Source organism: Gigantopelta aegis, chromosome 9 (genome assembly GCF_016097555.1).
Source record: "Gigantopelta aegis isolate Gae_Host chromosome 9, Gae_host_genome, whole genome shotgun sequence".
Lineage (NCBI taxonomy): Eukaryota > Metazoa > Mollusca > Gastropoda > Neomphalida > Peltospiridae > Gigantopelta > Gigantopelta aegis.
Window position 1 is genome coordinate 46,621,915 of NC_054707.1, and position 11,277 is coordinate 46,633,191.

At 39.4% G+C, this 11,277-nt stretch overlaps 1 protein-coding gene across 1 annotated transcript in view; it reads left to right on the top strand.

Annotated features, from left to right (window-relative positions):
- LOC121382177 overlaps positions 1 to 11,144 on the top strand; it is a 75,388-nt gene extending 64,244 nt beyond the window's left edge. Inside the window, exons 2-3 of the mRNA XM_041511698.1 lie at positions 7,689 to 7,838; positions 9,290 to 11,144. Coding sequence (XP_041367632.1) covers positions 7,689 to 7,838; positions 9,290 to 9,531 — 392 coding nt within the window. The 3' untranslated portion in view covers positions 9,532 to 11,144. The remainder of the gene's footprint in view (positions 1 to 7,688; positions 7,839 to 9,289) is intronic.
- The last annotated feature ends 133 nt before the right edge of the window (positions 11,145 to 11,277 follow it).

Genomic DNA, 11,277 nt, shown 5'->3' on the forward strand with positions numbered 1-11,277 from the left:
CCTAGTTTGTCTATGGGAAAATGCTTGTAAAACATCTCTTCCTGTTATTTGTTAAGTGAAAGCCATGCGGCGCAGTAGGTTTCCTCTCTCATACTCTGTACCAAATACAGTGTGAGATAACAAAACAAATGGTTTCTTTATTTCCTGATACGTTCCAAGGATAATTCTTCCCACATACCTCTAAGATTGTGACATTTTATGATATTGGCAAAATATACTGCATGGGAAGTGTGTTCGAAATCTTCACCCGTCACTCTTCAGTAATATCTGCTGACTGATGACGACGTGGATGCATCAGAGGTGTTTTGTGGTATTGTTGTACAAATGTACATCACTACTGTCAAAAGTAAACTAGGCAAGCAATCGCTTCATAACAACAGAATACCAATAACGTGCGTAATTTAAAACGTGGAGAATATTGCTTGCAAGTTCTGAAATGCCTTCTTCGGCACATTGAGGTTGGGTAAGATCTGGGAGCTGGCTCTCCGTACGAATGTTCTGCCACTGGTACTCAAGATGTGTAATGAACTTATGACATGTGCCAAAAAAGAAATATTAATTGCACTGGCAGATACAACTCATTACGTACTCTGGTATTGGGCAGTGTGCGTCAGTCAATGTTTTGAGACAATTGATAGGTTAAGTTTGCATAATGGCTCACTTTTTAATATTAGTTAAAGTTGTTTTGTTGTTTTTTTAAACACCACCACTAGATCATATAGATGTATTAATAATCGACTATTGAATGTTATACATTTGATCATCCTGGCATATAGTCTTAGAGAGGAAACCCGCTATATTTTCCCATTAGTAGCAATGAATATTTTATATGGATCATCCCAAAGACAGGATAGCACATACCACGGCCTTGCTACTAATGGAAAAATGTGGCAGGTTTCCTCTCTAAGACTTAATGTGGAAATTGCCAAATCTTTGACATCCAATAGCCTATAATTAATAAATCAATGTGCTCTAGTGGTGTCGTTAAAAAACCCCAACATTTTGTTAGTGTGATCTTTCTCTCTTTTATTTTTGGATTATCCTTCTAAAATGCTACACATCATCGAACTTTTTGGCAGAGCAGTAATTAAAAAAAAAAAAAATTGGAGGGGGGGGGGGGTGCTGTTGAACTATATTTTCCATGTTTTCTTTTTCACTAAGTAGTATTAATATTGTCCATAGCCACCCCCTCTTCTTTTCGGGTATACATATAACTATATCTGAGTTTATACCCACAACGAGCGTGGTTGAACCTTAACTGGACGCAAGCACGTAAAACCAGTTCTACCTACCAATGTCGGTCACAAACGAAGTAGAATTAATTTGTCATTATTTACATTAGAGAAATATTAACGTCTGGTCTAGACCACTCCGTACTTTGACTGAACTATTTTAACGTGCTTATATAGCCTCGGACATCGCCGCCAGTGAATAAGTGAACAAACAATTTAGAAGTTAGGTCAAGGACCTAAAGACACAAAGCAGATAGCTGACTCATTCTATCATGTCTGGAATAAAAACCTAAATCCAAAAGTGAAATTTGAATGCTCGGCCGAACAGGTTTTAAAGGGACACACCCTAGTTACGGCTAGTTGTTAACCATTACGGCGTTGTTTTTCGCTATTAAACCCATTTTTTCACAAATAAAATTGCACTTTACTTACCGTTTATTATTTAGAATATACATTTCCATTCACATGAAGTGTTTTTTGGTAATCCTGGTAATCCTAGTTTTTGTAATACCACAAAATGCATTTTTCTTATTTCTTAAAAACGAACGCATATTTGAGAAAAAAACGTTGAGCAGACATGGTCTAATCTACTTTTAGACGGGATATTTCCATTTCAATGTCACAGACGTTGGTATACCACGTGACCGTTATCATTTTGGTTCGGTTTGTTTTCTCGTGCACGGTTCGCGCAATCAACATCCGATTTGTTGTTGTTCATTTGTGAGATTTTTCTTCACAGTTCGTGAACATTTTCAGTAACAATAAAGTTCAGACAAGTAAGTGTCTCAATACAAAACGTTACAAACCCTTAAAACCAATAATTTTGCTAAGATTTATGATACCTGGAGAGGGGATACAACCAGGACAGAACAGTTGGAACATGTCCAGGAGAGGTGAAAAGAACGCACCCCAAGTCTGCGCGCACTCTGTGAAAATGGTCGTGACGTAGGCATTGTTGTGCTTCGAGCGACATCTACCGGTGACATCAGAATACTAACTTTCAAAATTATTTCAAGCAATTGGGACATGGGGATTCCCATGGTATTTATCGATATAAAACTGCTTTTTCACGCCATTTGATAAAAACGTGATCTAAGTGTGTTACAGGTTTGTAGATTAACCAAATTATAATTTATTTTCGCTGGATGGAACTAGGGTGTGCGGCTTTAAGGTGATTTGAGCGATTTTGACGGGCTGTCAAAATAAGTGCGTCGGACTATTTATAGAAAAAAAATAAACATAAAATTTTCAACTGCGGCCAAAAACAATTAAAGTCTGACTAAGGCCTTACCTAGTGGAGAAGGTTCTCGGAAAGGTTGATCTACGGCGAGCTGATGGGCTTCGAACGGGCATATCTGGAGATGTAGTGCTTCCATTTCCGATGGTAGAGAATGGGTAGTAGTGCTTGAAGATGAGAGCCTTGACGATCCTGTGGATTGGTGCGACTATCCATCTCCTTGACCAGGATCGTTTGTCGGTAAACTCCCTCTCGCCGCTGTCTCACTACAAGCCCCGTCTTGCCGGTTGATGACTTGATGGAGTGCAGTGCGTAAGCACTTCCATCCGGCAGTGGAGTGAAGTTCGCTACTTCCACTACGCCACCCGTCAGCTTCGCCGTATCATTTGTGTCCCCCTGGATGAACCACAAGGAGCCGGACCTGATCTTCCCGATGTGAACTTGCCAGACAGCTTCTGGGTCGGAGGACGGTTTTCACGCTGGATGCCTTGCTCGCTCGCTCGCTTGAGCGACGGCCTTCCGTTTACCAACGGCACCAGGTCGGGCCAACGGCTCAGGAGCAGGCAGCACCGGTGACTGGGGCCAATCACTTTGAGCCGGAAGTCGAAGCGGGGGAGGGTCATCGCAGGGGGTCTCGCACACCATTAGGTTTAGCTGGGGGCGTCGTTGCAGAAGGCCATCCCTGGCGCACGTTTCTTCTTCCTCTAAGCTTCTTGTGGGCCGGTTCGCCGTAGGCCAAAGTCACGATTGCCCGTGACCCGGTTTACGCGACGCAGTATTCCAATAAGTCTCCGTAGGTAGCTATCAGCCCTCCCCCCACCCCCCAACAGGCGTGTGTGTGTGTGGGGGGGGGGGGGGGGTGTAAGTTGAGAGAACAAGATTGCACGTCTAATCTCATCATTAGCGTAACTGAGATTGACTACTCCGGAAAACACCTGAGGAAAATAATTGTAATGGAATTTTTGAACAGATAATGTTCTATCGAGTTTCACTTTGTTTTCAAGTCGTTATTTGCCGTCTAAGATTCCTTTCATTCTGGTTATATACAGATGTTCTTTGTTGTACGACCAAACGCACAAAACGATGATAATTTTTACCGTTTTGTTTCGGCAGTTGCAGATGTAATTCAATACATCGCTGTAGAGTAATCTGATTGGATGACACACGCAACAAATGCCATATGAAATTAGTCCTAGATTATTTATAAAGGCAAGATTAACAGTTAGCACCGACTTGTGGGGAATTCTTTTGAATATTGAAACATTAGCTTTTATTGTTAATTCGTTTTATTTAAACGTGTTTCTGATCGTTCTAATATTTGTACTAGTTTAAATTTCATTTTATTTCCTAAAATCTAGTTTGGCTTCTTACAAATATTAAGACGACCAGAAACACATTGAATATACAGACACTGATATTCTAAACAAAAAAATATATTTATCATGTAAGTTTAATCGTAGAAATATTTTATTAGTCGGAAACATTTTACAATGCAGCAAACACAGGAATGTCCCTTTAACACGCGTGCATGTGTAAACAACCATGTGTTTTAAAAAATACGTATGGTGTTCTCACCAACTGGTGTGTAAGAAATAAAGGTAATCATTCAGTATTTTAGTTCAAATCCAATCTACTTTGTGAAAATTGTTTTGCACGAAAAGGCTGAAGTCAGATGAAAACCTGAAAAATCACCTCTGGTTGATATATTTAACTTGAAACTACAACACTTGCGTGTCTGTTAGGGTGCAGTAGAATCGCAGCCAAAACTGCTAACAAACAGGTAGCCGGAGTACTCCGACTGTAAGATAGCTAGACGGACATTTGGACGGCTATTAGCGTATCACCTTACACATGTCTAGCTATCTTACAGTCAGAGTACTCTGGCTAACAAACAGGGTGCTTGGACATGGTTTAACTAACGTTCTAATAGAACTATAAACAATTATATACCACACATTCTCAATAAATGGTTGCATTCGTGTCGCCGGCTTTTTTACAGAAAAATACAGCGTTCATTGCTTGTCTGATGATTTGGTACAATGTGTAACCACCAGGAGTTGATTAATCACTCATTAGGTTACTCCCTGTGTGATCAACAGGGAAGCTTAGGTAGAAGAAATAGTCCAATATGTAATGTACGTTACTGTCGCCAGTCTGATCTACATTCAGTTTATGTAGCGCCGGTAAAGGTATACAGATATAGGGTATTCACCAAGATTAATTTTATAATGTTTGATTATAGAGCACTATATTTTTATACAGGGAATATTTTTGAAGATTGTTTTTGTGTTACCATAGATGATAACGTACATGTCGTCAGTTTAAAACTAAACCAGTACACAAGATACAGAATCTTGCACACACGTATATGTAAAGCACATGCACTGTCCATATTGGATATAAGTTGAACATTACTGACATATGTATTGGTACGACAGTGAATACATTCATGTTAAAACCATGTTGTCGTATTACAGGCATTAATGTATCAGAATAATGGTGGTTATGGATAAGAATGTAATGTACAAGACAACCTAACATGATCTAATCAAAAGTACAGCAGATTTTTCTTCACATGCAATTCAATTGTCCAGGAGGCGTATTTAGACTGTCCATACTTATTGTACAAATTTCGAAAACAAATGACTACATGTTCAATAGAGTGTGTAATTGTAATGTACGTTATTGAAATGTACGTTAATGTAATGTACGAAATTAAAATTTTATTGAGCCAACACACCTAACTGCAGATGAGAACACATTCGTAGTTATTGGCCCTGAGGCAGCCATTATGAACACACTGTTTTAACGTCAGAAACGTGGTTTTAGTGAAGTATCAAGCATTGTCGGTAAGTCTACATGCAATATGGAGATTGTTGAGAAAGGTCGCAAGAAGAATGTAATGAGGATAGTAAAAACAGAGGTGGATAAGCCACAATTCAAAGCTTTGCTAAACACCCAGGCAGAGGAGTTCCAAGGGCATGTATCAAGAGTTAAGACACAATACGACGAAGTGCGCAAGTTGAAGGAACATCTTCCACAACACCATATGATTGTTCAAATGGACTTTGCACAGAACTATGGTTGTAAATCAGTTGAAGAAATCCAAAGTGCTTACTGGAACCAGACGAGCGTCACATTGCATCCAATTGTTGCTTACTATAAGAACGATCATGAACTACTTCATCAAAGTGTTGTAGTCGTGTCAGACGAGATGTCCCATTCAGCAGCCACTGTTCACGCTATACTCCAAGCAGTCATTCCTGAACTAAAAGCCATAGACCCTCTCCTGCGCGTGCTTCACTACTGGACAGACGGACCAACTAGTTAATATCGGAACAAACAGATATTCTATTCAGTAGCTAACCATAAAGATATGTATGGGGTTGATGCTCGTTGGAATTACTTTGAGGTGGGACACGGAAAGGGACCTTGCGATGGATTGGGTGGGACAACGAAAAGAATGGCAGATGAGGCAGTACGAAGTGGGAGAACAGTTATTCAGGATGCCAAAACATTCATGGATTGGGCTCTTGGTTCAAGCATGAAAGGAGTTCGATTTCTGTACGTCACGTCAGAGGAGTGTCAAACCCAAGCAGTACTACTTTCCAAACGAAATGTTAAAGTTCTAAAGAGAACATTTAAAGTCCATGCTGTTGCAGGTCTTGCTAACTCCACAGTTGCTGTGCGAGATGTGAACTGTTACTGCAATGCTTGTCTAGAAATGGGTCTGTGTAAAACGTGGGAAATGGAGAGCTTAGATGACAGTCTTGCTGAAAAAGGTCCTCCTGCTCAACTGGACGAAGATCCAGAAGCAGATGTTTCTGCTGTTGGTCCTGCCGAGATCAATACAGAACCGGTACAGTTGAATGCACAGCTGGACCTCTCCGTTGGAGATTACGTAAGCGCTGTGTACCAGAGAAAATATTAGATGTTGATACCCAGGACGACGAAATTCAAATCACATTTCTTGAAAAAAAGAAAATGCTTTTCCAGTGGCCAATACGTCGCGATGAAATTTGGGTCGCCAGAAAAGACATTCTGTGCAAGATAGACGAGCCTCTCCCCACTGGCAAGTCGCGCAGAATGTTGAAATTTAATGGGAATCACAGAGAGTTGGTGCTTACGTCATTTGAAGACTGGCTTGCGTCTCAGTAATGTCCGTTACCGATCAATAAAGTTAATGGCCGACTTCAAGAAGTAACTATCATGTTTGCTACTAGTACTTTTCCTAGATGAAAGTAGTTGTTTATGAAGCATTTTCGGGGCGTTTAAATGCTGATTACTTCGATTTATTTCTTGTTGTGTTCATAGTAGTGTTTCCAGAGAAATGTACGTTACAGATATTGTCTCTGAATTGAAAAGACTTCAACTTACAGGATGATTACTGATATTTCTAAAACAGTGAAAAGCATAATATTTTCACACTTTGAGTTTATTAACATGTCTTCTTGAATATTTTATTTCATGACTTAAACCACTGTAATGTACGTTACATTTAACATCAACACTATTTTACCTATTACACTATAATATAATGGGACAATTTGACTTTTAATGCTGTCCATCTAGTCTACGTATGTATCAGCTATGGATTTGAATAATGTTGATGTCATACTTTTAACAGTTAACTGATTGCAACAATTGAAAAGCAATATTAATTAATAAAGGCCTTAGCATTCACAGTTTTAAAATAACACTTAACTATAACATTCGTACACAGCCTTTGTTATTTGCGTTGCGTCGTAATCCATGTTACCTAAAGCTACAGAAGAGACTCACAATTGCAAACATGGATGCGATACGTGATAACATACATAAATTGAAGATTGTACGCAGTCACACGTCGTTGGGTATGTGTAATAACGTACATTACTTTAACAGATTTTGAGATATTTGTTCACATTTGCTTTTGAAAATTTGATAACAAAGGAATTGCATTTATATGCTGATATTGTTTTGTCTGGTTAATATAATACATTGTCTGTAAAAATTAACATGGCCAGCATACATAAAGTTAAGTTTAATTTTGAGAAATGTTATATGCTAAATGCAACTATTTATTGAGAATGAGCGTACATGCTTGTTTTTTTTCCCGTTGGTTTCTCCTTGAAATGCTACGTCTTTGACAGTGCCTCGAATGGCGCTTGCGGCGAAACGTTCTAATAGAACTAGGCTATAGTATAAACAATTATATATATGCTTGTTATTTCCCCTAGGTGTCTCCTTGAAATGCTACGTCTGTAACAGTGCCTCGAATGGCGCTTGTGGCGAAACGTTCAAGTTCTACCAGTTCACGGCGGAGGAATGTGTCATAGACAACGCCAAATGTGGGAAGCAGATTCAGCCACCCATAATAGACGAGAAAGGTATTCGAACACTGTTTTATGTCTCCGTCATTGGTGGTCTATTCGTCATGAGTCAATGAACAAATGAATGAATGAATGAATGGATGTACGAATGAACGAACGAACGAATGAATGAATGAACGAATGAATGAACGAACGAATGAATGAACGAAAGAATAAACGAATGAACGAACAAATGAATGAATGCATGAAGGATTGAATGAATCAATAATAGAGCCTCGCGGCATTCACAATTTTAACATTCGCCGGATAAAGCCGAGTTATCTCTATACTAGCTATAACCCATGGTATACACGGGACAGTTTAGATGGGGTGTGGTAGCCTTACAATGGACTTTCCTCCAAAACACGGCCGTCGTGTAGAAATCCAATCCTCATTAGCCGACGCTATATACGCGGCCGTCGTGTAGACACCCAATCCTCATCAGCCGAGGCTATATACACGGCTGTCGTGTAGAGATCCAATCCTCATTAGCCGACGCTATATACACGGCCATCGTGTTGACACCCAATCCTCATCAGCCGAGGCTATATACACGGCCGTCGTGTAGAGATCCAATCCCCATTAGTCGAGACTATATACACGGCGTCGTGTAGATATCCAAATCCTCATTAGCCGAGGCTATATACGCGGCCGTCGTGTAGATATCCAATCCTCATTAGCCGAGGCTATATACGCGGCCGTCGTGTAGATATCCAATCCCCATTAGTCGAGACTATATACACGGCGTCGTGTAGATATCCAAATCCTCATTAGCCGAGGCTATATACGCGGCCGTCGTGTAGATATCCAATCCTCATTACCCGAGGCTATATACGCGGCCGTCGTGTAGATATCCAATCATCATTACGCGAGGCTAAATACGCGGCCGTCGTGTAGATATCCAATCCTCATTAGCCGAGGCTATATACACGGCCGTCGTGTAGATATCCAATTCTCATTACCCGAGGCTATACACACGGCCGTCGTGTAGATATCCAATCCCCATTAGCCGAGGCTATATACACGGCCGTTGTCTATATATGCACTTCTATATTAAGTGATCAAGTCAGCGGCGTCACACGGTAGTCAACTGAACCGGAGTGCAAAAAGAAGTGCGGCATCGGGTAAATACAAAACAAAAGGCTGTCGACAGTGCAGATTAAAAGATAAGTATCGACCAGAACGATCGAAAACTTATAAAGACCTTGCGTATTACATTATAAACAAGCGTGGCGGTGACTGTTTCTGTATGTTTGCATGTCTGTCTGACCAGTCTAGGTCCCTTCTGCATTAATTCCTGCACACACAACTTTCTAGGGGGTCGAGTTATGTTCCACCGAAAAATATATTTCGAAGAAATATTTCGCTATGAGCAGGAACGTTTCGACCCCCTACACACGCGCCTGATATACGTAACAATTTATGTTCTTAATACATACATTTATTTTTCTCTCTTTCTTTTTTCAAAGGCGAGGAATGGATTGGCGTCATAAGGGCGTGTTACCAGCCTGGCTCACTGCAGAACTTGAACGAGTCCAATGGATGCCATAATTGGACGAACGCTGACAATTTTGACGCGACGTTTTGTTTTTGTGATACTGATGGATGCAATGCCGGTTGTCCGCTCTCTTGTGGGTGGACGTGTGTTGTTCGTCGCTTGTTAATAAGTGCTCTTATCTTGGTGTGTATGCATTATGTGGACACGGGGTAGATATTCCATTGTTACAGTAGTTTTGCGTCATCGATAGTCTCAACCAAAGTGTAGACTAAAGTTCAAAGTTTGTTTTGTTTCATAACGACATCACTAAATCATATTGATTTATTAATCATCGGCTATAGGGTTTCAAACAGTTGGTAATTCTGGCACGTAGACTTCAAAGAAAACTCGCTAAATTTCCCCAGTAACAGAAAGAGATCGCTTGTATGCACTATATCACAGGATAGGACAGGACAAAACATACGACGGCCTTTGATAATTCAAGACTAATACATGGTTTCTAATAGGATATCGTACAGACAACTAGCATGAACTTTTAAAATTTATCCCCGGCGGCTCCCCCCCCCCCCCCCCCTCCCCCCAAAGCTCTTTCATGTCACTTGTTTGTTAAAATGAAAATTCTATTTCATTGAGGTATAGAAAAAATAGGATTGCAATTTTTCAAGAGATGATGAGTGGAACAAATCCATGATGGCCACCATCACTAGTAGTTAACTGAGTATCCGCGTATCAAATGGTTACATCCAATCAGAATTGAATTTACAATACATACTATTTTTAAAACACTGCTTGGTAACGGCTAGGTCTTTATTCGAAACTAGTTGCTACAATGCAAGATCCTGCGTTGATAATCAAATGTACGTGTAAGCTATCATATGTACTACAACGTTAAGCACTATAAAATATCCGCAACCGGAGGTATATCAACGTACCAAAGTTTTAACTTTAGTTATATTTTCTAAACATTTTAACTACTAGTCCTACTACATTTGGATATAAGATGGGAATTTAAACTTGAGAAAGTCGTCCCAAAGGGACAGTGCGATGGGTGTATCTGAAAATTGTGCTTAAGAAACGGCCAACATATTAGTTCTACTTTGAAAAAACTTTAAAAACGTATCCAACTCTCTTTCGCTCGTTAAATACATGTTTAAAACCAGCTAGTTGTGATATAAATGGTATCCAACGGCCACTCGTGTAATATTATCTATAGGTAATATTTATAGATTAGGAGTGTCACATGATGTACGGAATTTAATAAACGAGTTTGGGATTTGTTTTATTCCCCGATCGTCATCGATGGGTGTATAGCAATTTCCAAACGAGTTTAATAAATTTCGTATGACACTCCCGCGAAAGTTATACTTTATTTATTATTCACAAACTGTCATTTTTAACAAACGTTAAATATATTTGTAATCGCTTCACAATCGATGTTAATAAAATTCAGCAATGTCAACTACAATGACTTTGAATGTTGTCACTTTCATAAACCGCGGCTACCGCAAGCTTGCAGTTGCTATGTAATACGTGACGTCAGACGTGTGCCATAACCGTTTTCAAGGTATTGTTATTACAAATGTCAAACATAGCGTGGAAAAATACGATATTTATATAATCGTTTCTTGTAACCCATATAGGTAATTAATCCAGTTATAGTTATGTATTGAACCTACAGTGCACACAATTAGACTATCCTTCGAATCTCACTGTCTCGCATGTGCTATCCCATTTGGCACTTGGAAATGACGTAATAGTACATAACGAGCCAATCAACAAGAATTACCAAGGTAAATTGATGATGTAATAACTAAAACTGACGAGTTTTATATAATGAGAAAAATGAGGAGAAAATTTATATGTACAATATCAAAACAAAAAAGGTCTAATAATAATAATAATACAAAATGAAATATATTTCTAATAGTAATAATAATAATAATAATAATAATATATATA